General features: G+C 39.8%; 1 protein-coding gene across 1 annotated transcript in view; it reads left to right on the plus strand.

The window, feature by feature from the left end:
• The window catches only part of Barx2 (BARX homeobox 2), a 68349-nt gene that overhangs the window by 31963 nt on the left and 11103 nt on the right, over nt 1–25283 (plus strand). Inside the window, exon 2 of the mRNA XM_047517514.1 lies at nt 23522–23822. Within this exon, the coding sequence (XP_047373470.1) occupies nt 23522–23822 (301 nt within the window). The remainder of the gene's footprint in view (nt 1–23521; nt 23823–25283) is intronic.

Below are 25283 nucleotides of genomic sequence, written 5' to 3' on the forward strand. Positions count from 1 at the left end.
ATATACTGTGTTAGTTTTCTATCACTGTGACAAAATAATTGAGATAGGAGAAAAGGTTTGTTTTGGCTCATGGTTTTAGAGGTCTCAATCCATGATTGGTTGGCCTGTTGCTTTGAGGCATGTGGTGGCTCAGTACATCACAGTGGGAGCATATGATGAGACCCTCATCTCATGGCACCAGGATGATAAGAGGGAAAGAATAGGTGCCCGGGGTCCAACATCCCCTTCAAGGGCATGCCCCCCAAGAGACTAACTTCCTTCCACTAAGCCCCACCTCCTAAGGGTTCCACCCCCTCCTAGTAATACCACAGGCTAGGGACCAACCAAGCCTTCAATACAAGGAGGACATTCCAGATCCAAACGACAGCATGTACATTTACAAGTAAATGTAAAATATTTATATGGTACTTGACACTGTTAATGTTATTTTCTACATATTTGATTTTTTTGCTATACTGTTATTAATACTATATTCTATTCTTTGTACTTTTAGTCACTTTTTATGTTTTTCATCAACCCTATCTTCTAACTCTTGTTTTCTGTCTTGAAAACTTCAGTTGTCATATTTTTTATTTTCCAAAAGTTCATTTTTGTTTTTTAATTGTTCCTTTTGTAAAATATCATCCTATTACACGAATACAGTATTTTTTTTCTCATCTCTGAGGATAGTAGGGATTGAACACAGGAGTGCTTTAGCACTGAGTTACATCCTCAGCCCTTTTTATTTTTAATTTTGGAATGGGGTCAGTTTCATTAAGTTGCTGAGACTATCCTTGATTTTGTGATCTTTCTACCTTAGCCTCCCAAGTAGCTGGGATAATAGATGTGCTTCACTGTGCTTGGTTATTGATAGCTTTAAGTTTTTCTTATACTCCCTGAATTGTCCTCAATTACACCCATCTCCCCCCACCCCACCCGCCCTTTTGATTACTGTCTTTCATGTTTGAGGCTTTCCTCAAAGAGCAACGTGGACTGTCTTTTCATAGTCAAGAATAAAACTCTAAGGCACTGGGTGGGAAGGTCCATATGCCTGACTGAAAGTATGCACCCTCACCCCCTCAACAGGTAGACTTCACCATAGGGTGTCTAGGCAGAGAGCAGGCTCTTACTGGGGGACCCACAAGTATCAATGCCAGTAGATCTTTTGCAGTGACAGTTTGGTTTCTCTGGAGAAGAATCCCCCATGTTTCTGCTGGCAGGTGGGCCTGGGAGAGCTGTGCTGCAGTGGAGTTGACTTCAGTGCCCTCTACTCCCCTCGCTCTGCCCAAACCAGAACTCCTGTGGATGTTGAAATATGTTCTCATTAAGCCAATCTCAAAAAACCAAAGGACGAATGATCTTGCTGATAAGCGGATGATGACACATAATGGGGGGTGGGACGAGGGCAGGACTGGAGGAAGGAGGGACTGTATAGAGGGAAAAGAGGGGTGGGAGGGGTGGGGGGAAGGAAAAATAACAGAATGAATCAAAAACTATTACCCTATGTAAATGTATGATTACACAAAAGGTATGCCTCTACATAATGTACAAACAGAGAAACAACATGTATCCCATTTGTTTACAATACAAATAAATTAAAAAAAATATGTTCTCATCACAGTATAAGCTGTGTGGCTACGTTATAGAGGAGCCTGAATTATAACGAGATTATTTCCAAGTACTTTCTTGGACTGACATGAACTGATTCTGGATTCCACAGTCTCTCAGTGCTCTGGTGACATGCCATATGGCAGAGAGTGGATATGATTGAGGATAACATGGACATGGTGAAGTTACAGTCAGCAAATAGCACTTACATCTTTGGGGGTCTGAGCTTCAGTGGCAACTCTGTAACCGAGTGGCGGGCTGATATGGTGGGTGGATTCAAAAAGAGGACAGTAAGAAATGGGATGAAACCCATGGAAAGGAAAGTTTAGAGAAAATAAGTTTATTAACCTAGAGATAGGTTTGTTCTAGTTCACAGGCATACCAGCCAGGAATCAGCTGGGGCTTGGTGAATCACAGTTTGTGCTTGGTGATGAGATACTTCTCAATACTGGTTACACAATCAATTCACCAGGCCCCATAAAAGCCCAATGCAATCAGAACCCCCAGGTGTGGGGCCTGGGAATTATTTTGTTAAAAGCTCTCAAGGACCTTTTGATTGAAGTCTCCATGGAAGGAAATCAGATATAAAATAGGATTCCTGTCCTTTTAAGGTACTCAATTGGTGTTTAAATTTTAACACTCAAAGTTTAAGTGATGATATAAGGCATTTACAAATGCCAAATAAGTAGTTTATAGAATCTAATGTAGAGGAGCTTATAATAGGGAGATATTTTTGTACTTGGGATAGTTAGAGACTATTAATTGAGTGCCAGTTATGTGCTTGGCCCTGAAATAAGTTCTAAAGGCAATACAGAGAATAACACATAGTTCATGTTCTCAAGAAACTTCTATTTTAGGTAGAAGAAAACAAGAATAATGAGCTTGAAAAAACAGAGCTATTTACTGCTAAATTATCTTTGGAAATTTAAGTACAGTACTTGTTTGAAGAGGTATTCTTAAGAATATTTGGAAAAAGTTTCTAGTTACAGTTACGGTTTTGAGTTTTGCCTTAAAGAACTGCAAAGAATTAAAGTAATTTAATAATTTTAAAAGTGAGCGAAGAGTATGTGTTACTTTCTAGGCATTATGCTAAGCATTTACATGGATTATCTCATTTAAGTCTCATGGTATCCTTATGAGATATGTGTTATTATTATCTCAGGTTTGCAGGTGGAAAAACCAAGGCTTATCAAGGTTAAAGAAATTTGTCAAAGGTCACACAAGTTATTTAGTGGTGGAGCTAAACTCAAAAGCAGGGCTGCCTGACTCTTGAGCCAAACTTGTCACCACCAGCTATAAGGCATGTGGAATGGACAGTAACTCATGAGTTATTTAGGTTTGGTATTAGATTGAACTTTACATTACAGCAAGGAAGGGGGGATGGTTTAGAGTTGAGAATGTGTATTTTTCAGAGACTTAAATTAAGGAAAAGTCAAATGATTATTTTTCTGAAATTAAGTTCTGTATAGATTAGTTACAGGCTTATGAGAATTGAATTACGTTTGATTTAGCTCATTTCTAGATATGACTTAATTTAGGTCTGAGACTAAGATATTTTATATGATTTTTCTAATAACTTCTGAGATAAAGGAATTCAGTTAACACAATCTTTGATTTGAACATCCGACTCTGGCAATATTTCTTAGCATGCCAATAAACCATTTTCTCCTGTCCCTGCTTTCTTTTCTTTCATGTTATTACAACTACTAGTTGGGTACAGATCTTTCTTTAGCCAACTACTGGTTGGGTACAGATCTTTCTGGAGGCCCTTCTCTGATCAAAGAGATCTTCTCCAAGTCTTGGATGAGAAACTTCCACACATCCTCTCCCCAGGCTTCCGCAATGCTGTATTTGTATACCTGACCTATGACTTTAAATCAAATGTTAGCACAGCATGCCAAGGACAGCAGTGGGGAGAAACCGGGCATGAATCAGAGTCTGTTTATAGCTCTGTTATGACTGTAGTCACGTGTTCGCTTAAGAAAGACCCTGGGCCTTCATTAGTAGTATCAAAGGTATGTGGAGATACTACCTGAGCTAGGTGTGAGAAATTCAAACACATTCTTACTAATGATTTTCACAAGGGCTAAAGAGTTTAGGCCAAAAATAATTAAAGTGAACAATAGCACTGTCAACAACACTCCCGAATAATGAGATAGCAATTAACGAATGAATGGGCTCATTGTTCTCTTTGGCTCTAGGCTGTCAGCTTCTCGTCATAAATAGTGCAATATTGCTTATTTATACCTTCATTTAATACTGTTATTTTAATTAATTTATTTAGCTTTCAATTTTTTATTTAATCAAATCTTTTAATTTTACAATTAGATGATTGCCCAGCTGCTCCTTGCCCCAATTATAAACTTTATGAGCAAGAGTGATTTAGGTGCTTTGGAACTTCCTCAGTTCACTCCCTATGATAGGCCCCCTAATTAGGCTTTTAATAAATGCTTTGATGAGCCAGGCATGGAGGTGCATGCCTCTAGTCCTAGATACAGGGGAGGCTGAGGCAGGAGGATCACAATTCAAAGTTGACTTGGATAACTCAGCAAGAACCTGTCTCAAAAAAACAGACTGGGAATGTAGCTCAGTGGAAGAGTGCCCCTAGGTTCAATCCCCAGTGCCACTATGGGGGAAGAAAAGGTTTGATGATGTTATTGATAAGAGTAGAGTTTTAAGTGTGCTTATATTGCCTAATAAGACAGACTCTTCGATCTGTTCCATGACTTTGTTGTATGAGGTCAGCCTGGTCAGTCATTCTTAGCCCAGAAGCATCAGGAAAGCTTTCCATTTTATTTTTTCAGCAAAGCCTACAGGATGTCATGAACTATCCTAGGTAGCAAGCTTTCTTTCCTGTAACTGTCCAGAGATTTCAAATGAGTAATAATGGCTTGTGGCAAGTCAATTAAGTGCATTTCCCATCACCTTCAGCATCTTTCCTTCTTCCTAGGAAAAATCAGCTACTCGCAAACAGTTTTCCAGATCACAGAGCATTTGGTTCTGGAACCTAGATTCTTCTTAGGCCCAAATTCTTCAAGGATTTGTAAGCTGAGGAATGAATCTATCCTTCCATGCATATGATGTTTAGACAAGAGATTTATCAAGAATTGGTTTACATCCATGTAATTGCAGATAGCAGGATTTCATTCATTTTTTTTTTTTCTTGTGAAGTATACTGGAATGGAACCCAGCACCTCATGCAACCTAGGCAAGTGCTCTACCACTGAACTGTACTCTAGCCCCTCATTCCATTGTGTATATATACCAGATTTTCTTTATCCATTTACCCATCAATTGATGGATACTTAGGTTGTTTCCATTTCTTAATTATTGTGAATTGGGCTGCAGTAAACATGGGAGTGCAGATTCTCTTTAACATGTTGATTTAATTTCTTTGGGGTATATGTGGAATATAAAAAAGTTGATCTGATAAAAGTTGAGAATAGAGAATAGAATGGTGGTTACCAGAGACTGGAGAGATAGTGAAGTGGGAGGGAATGATCAATGGGTACTAAGTTAAGATAGGAGGAAGAAGTTTGGTGTGCAGTTGCATGGAAGGGGGACTATAGGTAATGATAGTGTACTGTAGATTTCAAAAAACTATAAATAAATTTTGATTATTTTCACTGTAAAGAAATGATCAGTGTTTGAAAAGATATGTTTACTTGGATTTGAGCATTGCACAATGTGTACATGTATGGAAACATCACATAGTATTCCATAAATATATATAATTTTTGTGTTTTTAATGTATCAATTTAAAAATTAATTTTTGAACAATAATTGGTTTAATAGATACCTCTCCCACCTTAGCTTTGTGGCCTCCTCCTGAAGAAAATGTGCCAACATGCCATGTTTGTATTATCTGAAGCCATAGATGACTCTCTATGATTTTGAAGTAAATAGGTCCCATTAATGTACTGATGTCTTTCAAATGGTACTGTCTCCCTTCTCAGGTTCTTCAAAGTCCATGCCCAGAAAGACTCATCCAACCTTAGAGATGGAGATTTCATTAGAAATCTTCTGTCCCATGTTTCATTTTTGTCTTTTATAGGAAAGATTTGATTTGATGGGCTGGCTATTTTCCATATGGGCCCTGGAAATGAAAGGCTTTTACATCTGGTCTGCAGATGGGTTCATGGCCAGGGCCTGGTATGTAGAATAAGTCTAAATGTATTTTTTCAGTGTTCACACTCTTAACTACTGAAAGCTGCCATTTTAACTTGCAGGTTTTGGGAATTGTGCTGGTATCTGGGCCCTAGATTGTTTACTCGTGGGTGACACTCTGGTTGTTGTGGAGAGAGTAGGGTGTGGTTAGGGGTGGAGGCCAGAACATTGGTTAGGAAAGACTAGCAGATATTCACGTGTTGAGAAGTAGGAGGGACAGTGCTTGGGTATGGAGGAGTTTGGCAAGGCAGCCTCTTCCTACAGAAACTTTCTCAGAAGTTTCTCAGGAGAAATGTCTTGACTCAGTGTTTCCGAATGATTATCTTTGGCTGTGGTGCCTGAGGAATTTTGAAACTTAAGGCTTACATAGCTCCTCACTAGTTCAAAATATTAAGAAATTGTGGAGTCTCTCAAAAATACTTGGAGTTGGGCTGGGGATATAGCTCAGTTGGTAGGGTGCCTGCCTTGCAAGCACTAGGTCCTGGGTTCAATCCCCAGCACCACCACCACCACAACAACAACAAAACCCTTGGAGTTAGTATGTGGGGGCTGATCATTTCCCCCTTGAACTCTGACCAGCCAGAAACCCTAACCAGTAAGTGGGTGGGTTGACAAGTTAAAAACATTAATTGGTACTTAATTATTACCTTAGGAAAGTGACAACTTGAACCTGACTCTAATAACTTCAGTGTTGACCTAAACATGTAAAAGATTGACTGGTTTTTCTTCTCTGGAATGGATGTTTTCTACTGAGATTTTGGCATGCTATAATTCCATTGCTACTTGAGGCTAATTTTGGAGATTTTTGTAGTAGCCTAGGAGTGTATCTAGCCAATATCTTTATTTTTACTTTAAGTATTTCAGTGCTCCTGACTTCTGCCAGTCCTTTGCTGAGTTGTGGGGTAATAACATGGATGAAACCCTATGGTGGGGGGTCAAAAGCTCTGCCTGCCTCTCTCTCACTCCATTCTCTAGGACAGGGAGGACACGTCCCTGGCGACACTCTCATCTGCTCTCAGGTATGTGGTGAGAGAGGGAAGGCAGGATCTGTTAGGAAAGGACCAGGGGATAGCTGGATGGAGAGATGGTGGGCTTGGTCCTTCAGAAGGGAGCCATAGCTTAGTTCAAGCAACACAGGGCCAATTGCATATTTAAATGCTTCTCTTTGGTACCTATGAGTTGTTTTGTCAAAAACTCTCTTTTCTAAGCTGAAATGAACACACCTAGCAGTTGAAGGGATGTGGGTCTTCTGCAAAATCAGACTTGGTCTATGCCATAGTTATTTTTGGTGTGGGAATTGGGTTCTCTAATGTTGATGACAAGAAGATATTCTGGGAAGGCTTATGCTCACCTATAGGTCCCCTGTATTATGTCAGATAGTAGTAACAGCCTACATTTGTGATGCCATTTTCAGTTTATAATAGTATCTATGAAGTAAAATATTTCAAATATTATGTTGACATTTTTGTAATTTTTCATTTTTGGTAGAATTTCAAAACCTTCTATTAGCCATTTTAAAAAGTAGAAGATAACCTAAATTTTGAAAATATATGCTTTGAAATAATCTTGGTAAAATTTGATACTGCAGTTCATCAACTGTCTTTTTTTCTATTGGGAGCATGACAGTTTTTGAGCCTATAATCCTGAGTTCAGTTCCAGTGAGGAGAGCATGTTTGGTAGCTAATTACCATCTAGGGAAGTAAACTTGACTAATTAATGGAAACCAAAGCAATATTGATGTGTATCTCCAAGAATAATGGTTGCACGTTCTATAAAAATGCCTTTGTGCTTCTCACATGGTCAGTGGGGAAATGGTTCATGGAAAATGAGAAAAGACCTGAGCATTTGGCTGCAAATCTGAGTTCATTGCCCATGTGTGTGTCTTGGCTTTGCCCTTTGGACTTGGTAATGGGGTCATTATATCTGTATTAGAGGGATTTCAGAATGTCATGTTTTTCACCCCAAGTCGTTCCCCAGGAAACAGCTACTTGCCTTCTTTTTTACCTGGACTGAAACCCAAGTGCCATCTTTCTCCCAGGCAGGATAGAGCTTTTCCAAATAGGGCCACCTTTATCTTTTAGAAACCTGTAGACTTCACTGGTTTTTCTATATGTGGGAATGTACATAACTATTTTTGGTTGTACATATTTCTGTAGTTTTTCAGCATTGAAACATTATGCTTCCTATTATGAAAAAATTGTGAACTAAGTAGAAATGACAATGTTATTTGATTGTCTCTTTCTTTGGGAAGTTGGGCACCATGTAGCACAAATTATGGCACCCCTGGGATAAGCATGAATTGTTTTTAAGCAGCATAAGCCAGTGTGTGCTTGGCAGAGACTCATAGTACATCCTGGAAGAAGCAGAATGTTTTAACAATGTCTGAATGCATTTCAGTTGCCTGGAATACTGAAGTATTAGAAAAGAAAATCCCTGGTAAGTTGTGCTTTATAATTTTCTAAGGAGAATGGCCATGAGTCAAATCCCAGATACATGCCCTAGTCATTGAATAGTGTTTGTTAGGATAGGAGATATGTATGATAGTACTCAATAAATGTCTTTCTTTTACCTCCTCCCTCTGTCCATTTCCTTGAGATTAGGGATGGTGTTTAAGAGTCTCATGGTTTGATTGAGCAGCTTGTTGAAACTCTCTTCTTTTGGAGAGATTGACCCTTCCTGAGACCATTACCACAGGAGTTGTTTGCTGCTATCATCATTATTCGTTTTTAGTGAACAAATCATTTCCAATCTTATGGGCCACTGAGTTATGCAGTTCACAGATCTACCTTTTCTTCCTTCCATTCTTCCAAAGCTTGTATTAACCCTGTTAGGAGAAATTTCCAAATTTGGATTGCTTGGTAATGTATCAGATTATTAGCTGTGAATCTCTGACACACCCAAGCTCCCCCTAAAATAGAGCACATGAAGGAGAAAAATAAGTGCCTGTGACCAAACAGTACTCAGCATTTGGTGGTCTTGGCCTAGAAAGGCAGTACATGAACAGAACATTTGTCCTCTCTGGAAGTTTGAGCCCTGGTCCTAGATCAAACAGTGACTTTCTTTGTGATTTTGTTTAATACCTTCTGCTTCATCCATCAAAGACAGGATTAGAAAAAAATCTCTATGTTCTGTTTTCAGCATGTCATTAGCTATAAATCACAGCCTCCAAAGTGTTAATTGTGTAAGGTGAGGATTATGCAAATAGAGTCATTTGCCTTCAGTAGTTAATCTGGATCACCTGTGGGGATATCAGATAAGTAAATAGTTTATCACCCCACTTCCTGTGAATGAGAAGAGCTAGTAGAGCTGGAGTAGTTTATATACATGTATTAATATTCTTATTCTTTGCACAGTTATTTTAGCTAATATTTGTTCAGTTGATGTCCTATGTAAAGTGTAATGAGAACAGATGGATAGAAAGACAAAGGAAGGACCTTGAACTGAGTTGAGAAATAAAAGAGAGATACATTGTCTCTCAGTGGGATTTTACTCATAATAGTGTTGCATTGGGGTACCAAAAAGGACCTTAAAAATCATTGACTTTGCCATTTATAGATGAGGAAATGCAGAGAAAGAGAGAACTCATTGTGTTTCAGAGGCTGATCAAGCTTAATGGAGTTGTAGGTGGAATTGGCTGAGGGTAGGGTTAGCTCAGGGCCTTTTTGCTGTAGGGAACAATGGTCTTTGGTCCAGGTTGGCCACTTGGGGACCATAAACTGCAAAATTGATGTTCATTGTGTTGCAAAATCTTATTGCTGTTATCTCTTATTATAGTAAGTGCCTTCCAAGATAAGACTCAAACACGAGAAAAACATTCATATTTGATGTCCAGTTTTTCATGACTGGGAATACACAGGTTGCCACTTGATGTTGATAGCTTGAGTAAGAGAGAAAGAAAGAGGAACTCTAATTCTGTCCAACAAGATCCTTCCATCAAAGACAGAGATGTCTTTCCTCCTCACTTCAACAGGTCAAATTCCTCCAAAGTTTGGACCTTTTTGCAACATAATTCTGTGTTCCCTGACCACATTAGCTGCATTGCCTTAAGGGTACACTTTTATCAGGGGATGATGGACACCAGGAAGAGAAGATTTAACCATAGGAATCATCTGACTGGATGTATGACCTCAAAATATCTTGATGGAAATGTTGCGTAGTGCCAATCATGGCAGTAGTGGGAAAAATTGTGACCCTTGGCTGTCTTTTCGGAACTTTACCAGACAGTGGTTTGCTTGAGTGGTTTGCTCATTTTATTGACTTAGTGCCTTCAGGTTCTAGAGTTTCTACTTCTTCTTGCTCAGGGAAACCAATTTCAACATCAGAAGTTCTCTATATATTCTTCAGTAAGACACAAATGGCTTTTGGTGCATTATAATTGTACATAATGGTGGGATTCATTGTATATTTGTATGTACATACAATATAACAATATAATTTAGCCAACATCATTTCCAAGTATTTCCCCTTTCCCTCTATCTTAAACTTTTAACTGGTTCCTTTTTACTGTTCATCTTGGATTGGCATGTAAGCCAAACTTGTTCTTCAGAACTCAGTTAAATATTGCTCTTCCAGAGGAAGCCTGACTGCTGGTGTTTGACTGGATCCTATTGGTGAATATTCTTTAGAAAACCCTGAGCTACTCTTAATAATCTGCCTTCCTGACCAGACCATAAGCTTGGCAAAGACCCAGCCTGTCTTGTGTATTGTTTTATCCCCATTTCTTGGCGTTTTATCTACATTAGCTGTTCTATAATTTGTTGAAATTAATGGAATTTTATTCTCCTTTATGTAATTTGTTTCTAATTCTTCACAGCTAAGGTAAGCTACAGAGCTATCTAACCAGGATAAGAATGAGTAGAGGAAAAGAATGAAGAAGTCAGCTTGGATTTTTAAAATGACATTTTGGCATAAGCTATTCTGAGATTTAACCTACCAGAGTCTTCTTCTGGGTAGTTGGGAGTTAGCCTGTGTGTTCATGGGGCCACTTGCAGAAAGGTACTCTCCTGGAGCTTTTTCTGGAAACCTTGCCCTGTGCCATGGCATTATGCACACCTTCCCAGCCTGCCGGGTGGAGATTCCTCATCTGTGAATATAGGTCTGCAAATGTTGGTTTTAAAACTTATGTCAAAAGGGTTCATTAGTGAGCAACCTCACTGAACGTTTATTATTCTTGAAGTTCTCTTTGGCCATGGTTATTGGCCTGTACCTTTTGTTTGTGTTCCTGCTTCAGAGGTGATAACATTTGTCTCTTTTATTGATTCTGTTTACTTTTTCAGTCCTGTTGATGAAGTTGTACCCCAAGGCCCAGTTCTTTGTCCTCTGGAGTTCTTAAGGCTTTGTGTTTAGAAGGTGAATTCTATTTTCAACCCTTCAACTCCAGTTCTGTGTAAAACCTGCAATGGCATCTCAGAGCCTTTCTGGGGAGAACTGGTTGTGATTTTCCCTGCAATTTAGATATCTGATTGTCACCTCAAACTTGCAAGCCTCATCTTTTCTCCCAGACATTCCCACATGGCAGACTTCAGATTTGTCAATGGTTGTCCAAGTCCAACAGTCACCCCCAGGTTGCTGGGTCTTCCAGCTCCCTATATGCTCCTGCCCTTCTTCCCATCCCAGTCAGGTAGGTTCTTGGATCCTATTGGAATTTTCTTGATAATACCTCTGGAGTTCATGCTTTCTTTCCTGCCTACAACCCATCTCCTCCTCTCCTCAAATACTCCATTGCTAGGCAGCATGCTCTCAAGAAACCACAGTCTGGCCTGAATTCATATGGTTCCCATGAGGCTCAGCATTTGCCTCATACATCATTGTTTTCCTATTTACCTTTTAGTTTAATTTCTCATTTCCCCTGTTAGATAATAGCTTCTTGAGTGCAGAGACCAGGAATTACTTCTCTCCCTACCAGTTTAGCAAAACTAAGTGGCTGTTTAGTTAAGTTCTTTGATGATGGGGACAGTGAACCAGGTATTCCTGCTAGTAAATGCTGTGCAAACCCAGGTCCCATGAACACCAGAACCTTAACTAGAAATCACTGAGCACAGGCATGAGGCAGCAAGCAGGGTTGGGTTAGCACAAGAAAGCAGGGCTGTGACTTCTCAGTGAAGAGAGGCATTTGTAAAATATGGAACTTCTGTTGGGTTTGCTAAGTGCATGTTTGAAAAAATGAGTGCCACTTTTGGATTAGTTCTTCATTGAATTTCATGCTTGTTTTCCAATGTTATCTTCCAACAAGCTTGCAGAGAAGTATTATTATTACCATCTTATAGATGAGAAAACAGATATTTTGAAGTATGACCGGACCAGGGCCAGAACCCAATGGCAGAACCAAGTTTTCAGGATTCCTATTAAAATCAGTTCAATGAAGGCACATGGTATGTGCTGGGAAGATGCACTTTTTGATTTTGTCTTGTTCTAAAGAAGTTTGAAATTTGGTGAGAAACAGATGGGTAGAGAAATTAACTTGTAATTCAAGTTTTGAATTAAGTAAGGGTGAATAAGGACACAAACAAAAGGTGTGGGTACACAGAGGTAGGAGTGATTAATTCTGTCTTTGTAATAAACAACAGCTGCTCTATGCAGCTTTCCATCCGTGAGTGCGTGAGAGGTGCGGATAAAAGTGGGTGTGGGAGTATATAGACATCAGAATGTTTAGGAGGAGAAAGATCATGCCATTTCCAGTGTGTTCCTTGGCTGAGGGAACTGAGGGATGGTGGAGGCTCAGGGTGGATGATGACAAGGGGTGGTATGACATTTTAGGCAGGCTGGGGAAGGTCCAGAAATCATTCTGCTGAGCCAACTTAATTGATCTCGGCTCTCAACAAAGCCCAGTGTTTTTGAGAGTATACATCGTTCTGATGACTATAGTAGATTGCAGGATGAACGTGATAAGACTGAGCTTGTCTCTACAAAGTAAAAAATCTGAGAAGTCTACGCAATCAGCCTGCCAGGGTTGCTCTGACGGACTCTGCTTATTTTCCAAACTTGTTCGTTTTTCCAAATCTCCCCAGTATTTCTTTTCTATCCCATCTCTTTGCCCTTTATTTTTAAACCTTTTTAAGGTTTGGGAACCTTTTTAAGTTTTTTTTTTTCTTAAGTAGCTGGTTATTCTGACGTCTGCATCATAGCAATCCCATGCAGATTTTGGAATAAATTTATTCTGTTTCTGATTCACTTACACTTAATTCATCAACGTGTTTCCCTACCTTTTGATAAGGTCATTAATAGTTAAGACATTTTGCAGCCTTTGAATTGATAAGTTTTCTGTTTTCTTCAGTCACACCCCTCTATCACCTGTACATGGTTCATCCATTTCATTCACTCTACTGCACTGGAAACTTAGTGTGTCATAAAGTTAAAAGAAGCCTCTTTGTATTCCTGTTCTCTTATCCCCCACTTTCCCATCCTATGGTCACTGACCTTTCATGACCAGTTCCTGCTTACCCTCAGTGCATGCTTTCTTCAGCTCACTCTCAGCATAAGGCAGGGCAAAGTAAGTTTAACTTCCCTGTAACTGTCTTCCCTGCAGTTTTTAGAAATTAACTAGTTTTATCTGGTGTCTCCCCAAATCCATTCTTCTTGCCTATTATTGACCTTGAGAAGGGATATGCACTAAGGCCCTGGGTTCAATTCCCAGCACCGCAAAAAAAATAAAAAAGGATATGCTGAAGGTCTTTCAAGATGTTCTGTCTTTTTAAGAAGGCTCTCTACTGCTGAGCTATACTCCTAGCACTGCTTTTTTATGCAAGTCTGCAAAACCAAACTATTTCTGGAGTTTTAGAAGGATGCCTGGACAGGTTAGCCTTTGCACTTATTTCTCTCAACTCTCTGACTGCTGTCAATGTCAGTACATAGCCGCTAGTACATTTGAAGACTTCCATTGGGCAAGGAGAAACTGGCAAATTCTGCTGTTGGCGATTCTCGCTTTTCATATGAATACAGAGGTTAAGGAAATACATGTGTGGTTCATAGGTAGGTCTGTTTTCTTGATAAGAAAACAGGTCCCCTTTAATATGATTCAGTCACAGGGCACCAAGCAAGGAAAAGAAAAGGAACTGAAAACCATCAAGTGCCGACTGGGCACTTGACATGTTTTAATGCACAATAATCTAAGAGGGAGAACTGTTACTGGTTGACTCTATGGATGGGGACATTGAAACTAAGAAAGTTTTGGTAACCTATGCAAAGTTACTCGAGAGTCAGTGGTAGAGGTCTTATTCTTTTCTGTACCCAAAACTACCAGTCAATTGGTAGGAATGGAATTTCATGGGAATAATTTGGTGTGGGTGTTTTATAATTTTTTTTGCTAAGAAAATCAGTTTGTCACTACCTAGTTGTTCCCCTGAGTCTCTTTCAGGCTGTCTGCATACTTCTGTATATCTCTATCTTTCTGTGTTACTTGTATCCCTCTCAAGCTTTCTGCACATGTAGAGGTCACATGTTCCTGGAATATAAATCATTCAAGATGACACTTTAGAGATCCTCATCTACTCAGGCCTTTGGCCTTTGCTTATGTTAACCAGAAATATAGGTGTGGAGAGTCATTTAGGGGATGGGTATTTTGGACAAATGGAACAGAAGCCCACAGAAGATGTATAGAGGCAGACATGGTTGTCTGGGAATTCTGCTCTTGTTATGGTTTGGATGTGAGATGCTCCCCCAAATCCCCTGTTGATCCAGGAATATTTAGAGGTAAAATGTTTAGATCATGAGACCTGTAACTTAATCAGTCCATCTTAGTTTGAGTGAATTGAGTGGTCACTGTAGGCAGGTGGGATATGACTGGAGGAAGTGGGTTACCTGGGGGTGTGTCCTGGAAGGGTTGTTCTTCCTGTGGCCCCTTCTTCTCTCCCTCTCTCACCACTTCCTGACTTCACCATGAATTGAACAGTTTTCCTTTCCTCAACTTGGCCCTTTCCTCATGATGTGCTGCCTCACCTTGGACTCAGAGTAATGGAGTTGGCCATCTATCAACTGAGACCTCTGAAAATATGAACCTTAAATAAACTTTTCCTCCTCTAAGTTGTTCTTGTCAGGTGTTTTGGTTACAGTGACACAAATAGTTCTGAAGTTCAAGTACAGATGTAACTAAAGGGAACTGACTTCTGCCATGAAGGAGGACTTAAATTGAGAAGATGTGCCAGGAATCAGCAATCCTGAATATGATGCGTATGCCTGGCCCAAGCACATCACATACTAGAGCTTACGTATAGTTTGCAGAATCAGAAAATACAGTCATCCTTTGGTATCCATGCGGGGACTGATTTTAGGACATTCGCTCTTTGCAAATAACAAAAACTCATGGGTGCTTAAGTCTCTTATGTAACTTGACATAATATTTGCATAGAACCTACACACATCCTCCCAGAAACTTCAAATCAATCCTAGATTACTTATGTATAACACAATGAAGAAGCTATCTAAATAGTTGTTATACTTTATCATTTAGGGAATGGTGAGGGGAAAAAATCTGTCTGCATTCAGTACAGATGCAATTTTTAAAAAATATTTTAATTCTGAGGTTGGTTATATTCTCAGATGTGAAACCTATGAACTAAGAAGGATGACCGTGTTGCATTTAGTCTACCAAATGTTCCACATCTCCCCAAACTCCCTGGATGTTTCTTGACATCAGTCATCCACTAATGTACTCAGGTTTTAAGATCTAAAAACGGGTTTTCAAAAAGTCCAAACATTTGGCAGGAAAGTATTTCTAGGTACATGATACACACAGTCATGTGATATTTATCCTATAGCAAAACATTGGTTAAGGGGATTGGCTACAGAAAAGCAACTCTTAGAAAATTAATTCAGTGCGGTCATGTTTACACTCCTTTTGTCAACTGAAAATGTGTTTGTTTAAACAGTTCTCTGGTTTATTATCATTATCACTCCCTCTCAGTAGCTGATAATGTGCTTGAGTTTCACAAGTGTATGTAAATGATCCAGAGTAGAGGGGCAGCTGTCTTCAGTCAACATTTTCACATAGTGATAATTCCCAGGAATTATGCATTAATTTGTCATTTTTTCTCTACTTTTAAAAGCTGAAGTTTGATTTTTTTTTTCAGGCACAACAAAGATATATGGACAGCTCAGTATTTTGGTGGGAATATGGGAAGGGGTGATGTGCAGTGCTTTGTGAAATTAAAGCTCTGGACTAATGCTATTTTGTGGAAAACCTGATCACATATTAAAACGTGGAAAGACAGAGAACAGCTGGCTAAAGTATATTTTGTCTCATTTTTCTGCACCCTGTGTGTTTGCCTTCCAGGAGATTCAGTGCTTTGTCACAGGATTGTGACCCACTGACTCTTATTCCAGCCATGCTTGTTTCTTATGAATCTTAGAGGCACATGTCAAATGTCCAGGACCTAAGACAGTGAAATTATACTTTATATTATGTTGTATTTATAAATTATAAATACTACCATAATATTAATTTGTAATGGTGGCCCTTCTGAAACTCCAAAATGTTTCTTGGCATCATAGAGGCTTTGTGTGTGTGTCCCCAACTCAGATGGTTGGGGAAGAGTGTGATTTTGTCACTGAATTTGCACCAGAACATTGGGTTAAGACTCTTGGAACTATAGACTGGTGATTCTGATGTTACCTTAAATCACTATAGTTGATCAGAAGTTGTGTGTGTGTTTAAACAAAGTTTTCATTAGGTTTATCTTTATGGAACCAAATTGCATAAATCTCCAAAACCATTTTTAAATAACCACCATTGGTTTTCAAACTACCAGAGGACAGGATCATTAAAAGAATTATCTTTTCCTAAATTAATCAATATGGCGGGCTGGGGATATAGCTCAGTTGGTAGAGTACTTGCCTCACAAGCACAAGACCCTGGGTTCAATCCCCAGCACTGCAAAAAAAAAAAAAAAAAAAAAAAAAAAAAAAAAAAAATCAATATGGCTAGTGTAATTCTTATATTTTTAGTGGGGTTTGCTTTTTTAATTTTAATTTTAATTTTTTTATGGTTGGGGTTTGTTTGCTTTTATAAAGAGTCTAACACATGGATTCTAAAGTTCAACCAGAAAAATAAGTAACTATAACCAAGAAAATGTTGCAAAAAGAATAAAGAGGGGGGGACTTATTCTGTTATCTGAGATAATAGAACTCCCTGAAGAACCCACAGTGATTAGAGTGGTCTTATAATAGGATTATATGTTGGTTCAGTAGAACAGAACAGAGTCCAGAAGGACCCATGTATATACACAGTGTAACCCAACTATCTCTAGGGTCCCATGTGGCTCAGTGTATGTATCAAATTTCATTCAAAGATAATGGAAATCTGTTTATAGAAGCCTTGTATATGATCTTTATCCTATATTTTCATGGATTTTGCACAGTATACTCCTAAAATGTTGCCAGAAATTCTCTCTAAAGAGCCTTAACTTTCTCCAAAGTTGCAGACTCATAACAGCCTCTGATGGATGCCCCCTTCTTGGTTCATGTGACTTCCTGACTCTCTGTCATCCTTCCTCCCCTTCCACATTGTGCCCCTTTTTGCACCCCACCCCCACAGAGGGCAGTCTCCCCAGTTAGACTGCTTTTCTAGAGAGCAAGAGATTCTCACGATTCTGGCAATGAAGATTCCCTAGCAGACTCTTGAATGCTGATAAATGAAAACTTCCAACTTAATTTCTTTGGGGATTTACTGTACTTTAAACTTGGCATTTTAAGTCATGGGACTAGTCAATATGAGGTGTTAGAATCATTGTCTATTCACTTAGAAAAAAATGAAGTGACGCATTTTACGGAATAAACATTTTGTAACTATTTTAATAGATTAACATATGTATTACTAGATTTAAAACATATTTATGTTTGTATGAACACAGGAGCAATTCTGTAAGTTTATCTCTTAAGATTTGGGGTTGGAAGCAGTGAAGAGAGTTTTCTTCTTTGTATAGTCCTAAATTGTTTTGAATTTCTTTTATAACAAATTTGTGTTATTTTGGTAATAAAAACAAAATAGCTAAAATACTTAATAAGGGGTGGGGGTGTGCCTCAGTGGTAGAGTACTTGCCTGGCATGTGTGAAGTCCTGAGTTTGATCCCCAACACAGATACAAACAAAAAAAGGAATACCTCTCTCTATAAAATCTGAATATTTAGAAATAAAATTTGCCTAAAAACATTATTAACAGTTTTTTATTTCCTTTGATTCAGTAAAAATTCATCATTTTAATGTACAGATATGTTTTGATGGATGCAAGATGCTGCCTAATCACTACCTCAATCAAGATCCAAAACAGTTTCAGTACCGTACCCCACCAATTCCTTTATGCTACCTCACCCTTAGCCGTTGGCAGTCTGTTCTCTATCTTTAGTTATACCTTTTCTGGAATGTCAGGTAAATGAAATCTTATAGCCAACTGACTGTTGAGTCCAGCTTCTTTGCATTAACATTTGAGATTTATCCATGATGTTGTGTTTATTGACAGTTTTATCCCTTTTGTTTCTGAGTAGTATTTCATCATATGCATACACTGCATTTTGTTTATCCACCCCCAGTGGAGAAATATTGGATTATTTCCAGTTTGGGATAATTACTGTTAATGTTGCTATACACATTTGCATATAGTTTTTTCTGTTTTCACTTGGGTAAATACCTACTGGTGGATTTTGCTGATTCATATGGTGTCTGCATGTTTAACTTCATATGAAACTGCCAACTCTCTTTCCAAAAAGGCTGTACCATTTTAAAAGCATTTCCACCAGCAATGAATGAGAGTTCCAGTTACTCTTCATCTTGCCAGTGCTTGATAATGTCAGTTTATAAATCATTTTAGACCATGCTAGTAGATGTGCAGTGGAGCTCATTGTGGTGTTATTTTGCATTTTCCTACTGACTAATCATCTTAAGCATCTTTCACGGTGCTTATTTGCCATCTCTATATCCTCTTTGGTGAAGGGGTGAAAACTTTTGCACATTTTTTATGGGATTATTTTTAATTGTCAAGTGTTGAGAATTTTTTAAAATATATATATTCTGGATACGAATCATTTGTCAGTTGTGGGACTTGCAAAAATTTTTTTTCCAGTCTGTAGCTGCTTTTTTCATTTTCTTAATTGTATCTTTTTCAGGGAAAATATTGTTAATTTTTGTTGTTGTTGTTCTATCAGGGATTGAACCCACAGGTGCTCAATCACTGGGCCACATCCCCAGCCCTTTTTATTTTTTGTTTAGAGACAGGGTCTCTGGCTTTGAACTTTTGATCCTCTTGCCTCAGCCTCCTGAGCTGCTGCAGGTTGTTAATTTTGGTAAAGATCAGTTTGCCTTTTTTCTTTTATGCTTTGTGTTTTTAGTATTGTAGTTAAAATTCTCTGCCTGACTCAAAGTCATGAGATTTCCTTCTATTTCCTTCTAAAGGTTTTACAGGCTTGAGTTTACCTTGGGATCAGTGACCCATTTTGTTTGATTTTTTTAAAAAACAATTTGTGAGATGTAGGCCTATTTTTTGCATATGGATGTACAGTTTTTCTAGCACCACTTGTAGAAAAGACTATCATTTTTCCACATTGAACCATGTGTATTTGAAAAGAAAGAGTGTGATTCTACTTAGCATGAGAACCCAAACGTCTTTCAACATGAAGAAATTCTTTAGATCCTTTGATTCAGAAGTGACTAAAAGAGTCCCTTTCACCCCAGAAAACACACAATATTTGTCTTACTCATGGTGTCACAAAATGAAACATACTTTATATTCCACTTCAAGGATTTCTAGATTGGTTTTCTTTGCCCAGATTTTTAGAAGTTTTAAGTATGTGTAGGTCCAAGGGTCAGTGAATAATAATTATTTTTTGACGAATTGAACTTCTACTAGAGCTTTAGAAAGACAATGAAACTCAAAACTTTAAGGTTCATTTAATCTAATTTTTTTCTTTTTTTTTTTGGTGCTGGGGATTGAACCCAGGGCTTTGTGCATGCTAGCCAAGTACTCTACCACTGAACTATACCCCAGTCCTTTTCCTTTTTTAAATTACAAAAATAACACATTGATGTTACAAAATATAAGTAATATCCAAGTATCATTGGGTATTGGGACACAGGGGCACACTGGCTTTCCTCCTGCTTCTCTATTCTCTCCTTCTCAGTCAGGAAGGCTGGCTCCTCTTCCTCTTTATGACCTCAGATGTGGGCGTGCCCCAGGCCTTCATCCTTGGATCACTTATTCTTACTTCCACTCACTCCCTCGGTGATCTCACGCAATCCCACGGCTTAAAGTGCCACATATACTCCGTGAGTCAAAGCTCTCTGTCCCCAAATTCCAGACTGGTTTGTCCAGCTGCCTCCTCCACACATCCAGGATGTCTAATAACAAGTTGTCTAATACAAAAATCTTGGTTTTCTCACCTAATCTTGCTTTTTGTCTAACCTTTCCCATCTTCGTAAGGTATGCTTCCATTCCTCCAGTGATAAGGCCCAAATCCCAGCCATTGCCCAGTAACTCCCTCCTTCTCTCCCTCTCTCTCTCTCTGACCCGACATTCAGTGCTTCAACAAGTTCTCCTCACCCAAACTGTAAAATATACACTGAATCTGACGGCCTCTTCCTGCCAGGGTTGCTGCCTCTCTAGCCTGGAGTATGGTCTGGCCTCCTCTCTGCTTTCTTGCTCCTCACTTCTCTTCTGCAGACCCTGCCACACAGTAGCTGTAAGGATTGTTTCAGACATAAATCAGATCACGTCCTTCCCCGGCTCAACTCAGCAGTGACTTTTTTAAAAAAATCAAATCAGTTGTTCACCCTGACCCTCAAGACCTGACATGAGCTGACTATAACAGATCACTCCAGAATTTTCTAGACTATAACTTCTGCCCTTTCTTACTTCTGATTTTTCGCTATTTTTTGAAGCCAAGCTTGTTCCCCCTGGAGGGCTGTGTGTGTGGTGGTCCTCTCCTGGGGGACTCATTCCTGTGTCTTCTCAAGCTCTATTGTGCAGAGAGGCGCATACCTGCCAAAAGATCACCATTCCACAGAGGTCTTCCTTCACCTCTCTCTGCTCATTTTCACATTTCACTTTACTTTTCTTCTTAGAATTTATCACTATCTGGCATTATATTATTTTTTGTTTGTTTGTTTGTTGCCTGTCACCTCTACTTAACTGTAAACTCCCTATAGGTGGCATTTTACCCTATTCATTGTTGTATCCCCAGCTTCAAGAGGAAAGTTCAGCCCATAGTAGATGCTCAATAAATATTTCTGGCAGATTGAACACAGGATGATATCAATGCATGTAGACTACCTTCTCATCTATTTTACTTCCACCACTTTCCCGGAGGTTATCACTGTTAATAGACTGGTAACTCGTTTTCTGAGCTTTAAAAAATGTGTTTATAAATGCAGACACATGCATTCTTTTTATGATAATGCAAATTGTCTTATGTCATACTTTTTTCTATCTTAATATATTTAAATAGGTTCTTATATTGGTTTACTTATGTATTCATCTATTCATATCACTTTATATAGATACTTCTTTTTAATGGCTACATTTTAATCTATACTGTAAATGTACTACATTTTTTAGTCATTTTCCCTTTGCTAGATATGTGAGTTATGTCATTCTTTTCACTGTTATAAACAAGAATGCAGTGAATATGCTTGTCCATAAAGCTTTATACACATGGGCAAGTAGAACTCAAGCTATGGAATTGCCTGTTAATTTCTGGCTAGATTCGTAGATGACTGGAAGGTTGGCTAGTTGGCTGGGTGGATGGATGAATGGGCAGGTGGATGGATGGATGGATGGACAGATAGGTGGATGAATGGATAGATGGATGGATGGGTAGGTGGTAGGTGGATGGTTGGCAGGCTAGTTGCATGGGTGGATGGATGGATGATGGAGAGGTGGATGGATGGGTGGGCAGATGGGTGTGTGGATGGGATGTTGCTTAGCTTCTCCTCTTAAAAAATTATACTGTTAAAAAAAATTTAAAAAAAAATTTAAAAAAAATTATACTGTTTTACACTCTCACCAACAATATACGAGTGCCTATTTCCCTACATCCTTGCTAACACTAGATATTACCACATTTTCAAAATAGTATTCCATGTTAGGCAAAAAAAAGTTTATAAAAGAGAAAGGTGATAAAAACCCTCTCTTATAGGTAAGCAGTTAGCCACTTTCTAGCCTGATGAACTCCTGAGTGTCTAGATTATAAATTGACCTGATAAAGTCCATTCTGAAAGAAATGGAAGACTTAAAGAAGTAACATGATTTGAGATGAGAAATACCTTCTGCCTGGGTAAGAAGCTTTCAGAGATTTTTTTTCACTTAATGTCAACTCATGTTGTGTGCCGAGAGATCTAAAACCACAAGCCCAGTATCCTAATTTTCTTGCTATAAAATGTTGTTCCTCAGATGATGTTTTTTTAAAAAAAGAATCCACAACACAAAACCTCAAGTGTCAGAGTTGGCTGGGGAGCTAATGGAAGTTGTAGCATTTGGTGATTTATCGTTTTTTAACAACTTTGTGGTTTCTCCTGGGCCTGCTAGAAGGATACTCAAAGAACAAGAAAAGCTTATCTGTTTTAATAACTAGGACTGGCATCCAGAACAGAGGCATGGGAATGAATTAGAAGAGCAACGCCAAGCCAGACAGAAGCTCTGGTTCACGAGTAGCTCCCGGAGGCTTCTATGACGTTAGTCAGTTTCAGCCCAAACCAGTATGGATGTTGGTTGGCTCTTGTTGTCTTGTCCTTGAAGTCCATTGCCAGGACTGCCCTGAGACCTGAAGGGCAGTGTCTTTTCTATTTTCATTAACTCTCAAACAATGGGATGATAGGTACTTTTTGGCATCAGTATTTTAGGGTTTGAAGGGTTCCTTGAAATTAGCTTCTCTTACTCACTATCCATATGACAAAACTGAGGCTCAGAGAGACAAAATGGTGTACATAAGTCATGATCTAGACATTTCAAACCTGACGCTGCTAAAAATGAAAAGAAAGAGGTCTTCTATTTGAATTTTAAAGATAGGTGTTGGAAGGAAAAATACTCTTGCTTTGAAATTCCTTAAGCAGGAATGGCATATAACTAGCACAGGTACCACCATACCGTTGTCCCCTTGCATGCCTGTGGCAGACATTGTTAATCAACCTCTCCACTCTTTCCTCAGCCCAGCTCTGACCCAGCCTGGGGACCCTCCTAAACACAGTGCTGTAGGCAGCCAGTCAGAGTTAAGCTGAGTTTTCATATGAATTAAAATCTCTTTGTTCCCTTCCTCTAAAGGTTGTATCCAAGTGATTTATGATGTGGTGCTCGCAGGACAGGACCAAAACCCAGAACTTGGTCTGGCTCCTTCAATCTGAATTTTTCCTACTTGTGTTATTTTCAGCAAGTCACTTAACCTTTCTAGGACTAAATCTACTTTGGAATTCCGAAGTCTGCATTTCTAGCTTTTTCTGAATACTTCTTCTCATCTGCTTGTTGCCATTGACCTGTATCCATGAAAGCAGAATTTAGGAGATCCCAACGGGGATAGAGGGAATGCATTCACTTTAAACCCGAGCACTTGCAGAAACCCCTTCTTGACTGAGGGGGGAATGAATGTTGTCATACACCAAGCCGAGCACATCTCCCTGCCCACCCTGCAGCTGTAGGTCTCGAGTTGCTTTCTCTGCACCACTTCCTCCATTACATCTACGCATGAGCAGGAGACCCTGCCATCAGACAGGTCTCAGCAAGCAGTCCTCTTTGGGCTCCCAGCCTCCTTCTGCTCCCTGCTCCTGACAGTAACCTTCCTCCCTGTTTGTCTTGCAGGCTCCTCTTCCCTTCGGGCATATCCTCTCCTCTCCGTGATCACCCGACAGCCCACGGTCATCTCACACCTGGTCCCCACCACCCCCGGAATCACCCCAGTGTTATCCCACCATCCGGCCACCAAGGCTGCCTCTGCTGAGGCTCCTGGTGTCGAGGTTCTCGCCAGCAGTGAGTCAGAGACAGAGCAGCCCACACCCCGGCAGAAGAAGCCCCGCCGCAGTCGCACCATCTTCACTGAGCTGCAGCTCATGGGCCTGGAGAAGAAATTCCAGAAACAGAAGTACTTGTCCACCCCAGACAGGTGAGGATCCAGGGAGGGGACTCTGCGGGTATCATCAGTAAATAGGGATGCTGTTCACTGAAGTGGGAAGGCTGTGGACAGGTTGGGTTTGGTGGGAAAACAGGGATCTCTGTTTGGGATGTGCATGCTTGGGGTGGACAGTGGAAACAGGTCTGTGAATTCTGGATTAATAACTGCAGTTCCCTGATATAAAGTGATTGTTTTGATCCTTTCAGCAGATAACAGGGAGCCTCATGGACTTGGGCAGCCAGATGATGTGGGCATCATTAGGAGATTCAGCACACATGCGTCAAATTTTAGGCTTATTTTTCAGAAGCCGGATAATTTTTTTTTTTTTTTTTTTTACAGAAATGTTAGTTTTAACAAACCTCTTGGGACTTTCTGATACCTGCCCAGGCATCTCTCAGGTGACCTACACAGGATTGATTCACTTGCCTGGGGAGGAGGACTCCCATCTGGCTGGCCTGAACCCGCCCTCTCAGATGTTCCTTGCCTCCCTACGTGACCAGGGCCATGAGCGCTCCCTCCTCCCACAGCTCCTGCCCTCCTCCTGTGTGTTTGTTTCTCTGGTTTCCTAGGTGATTCCATTTAAGCGAATATGCAGGGAAGTGAGAATTTGTAACGGTGGCAGGTAATGAGAGAAAGCTGATGACAGTGAAGTGTGTTTCTGTAGCCAGGAGTGAGTCAAGGATGCATTTTTCCCAAGTGAGCTAACACCATTTGCTAATGCAGTGGCAGTGCTGCGAACCTTCCACTGACTAATGCACCTGATGGCCTCAGGTGACCCACATTGGGAAAGGCACCACAGAGCCCGGGGAAGGCCCTGGAGACCAGAAGTCTGTGGGATGGCCCCCTGGGTTCTTGGTTCTTAATGAATGACTGCTGGGGACACGGTGCTTCTTAATTGGAAGAACTAAGTTTTGTTGACACTGGGAATTTATTGGCTTCAGTTTGTTAATTACTTCCAATAAAACTATTGGCTGCTGGTAGTCCTTCAACAGGGATGACTGGCTGCATGTGAATGAAGATTTAAGACAAGTTCTGAAGTCCCTTGAAGGCAGGCTCCATTTTTATTATAAAAGACTTAATTTGTGCACTCTGGGCAGAACAAGGGGGCTGGGCAGCTAGCACCTGAGAATACCTGAGTTAGCATCCTGAACTTTGATGGCCAGTACCCATGGGTGCTGCTGATGGTTAGATATGATCAGGTAGAGAAGGTTGCAACTGAGAACTTGCATCCGAGGCTTTCCATGGCTCAGGCTTGTGGGAGACGGTGGGTCTTAAATCCACAAGTGGATTCTTAGAAACTTGGGGATCTTCAAAAAGTAGTGGTAAAATAATAATAATAATAATAATGGTCACTGCCTGAGCTGCTTTACACAGAGAGCAGGCTTGGAGCTGCAGGACGGTGGCTGATGTTGACTCAAGGGGGTGGTCCTTCCTGGCGGTGCTTATCCACAT

The sequence above is a fragment of the Sciurus carolinensis genome, chromosome 11 (genome assembly GCF_902686445.1).
Source record: "Sciurus carolinensis chromosome 11, mSciCar1.2, whole genome shotgun sequence".
Classification (NCBI taxonomy): Eukaryota; Metazoa; Chordata; class Mammalia; order Rodentia; family Sciuridae; genus Sciurus; species Sciurus carolinensis.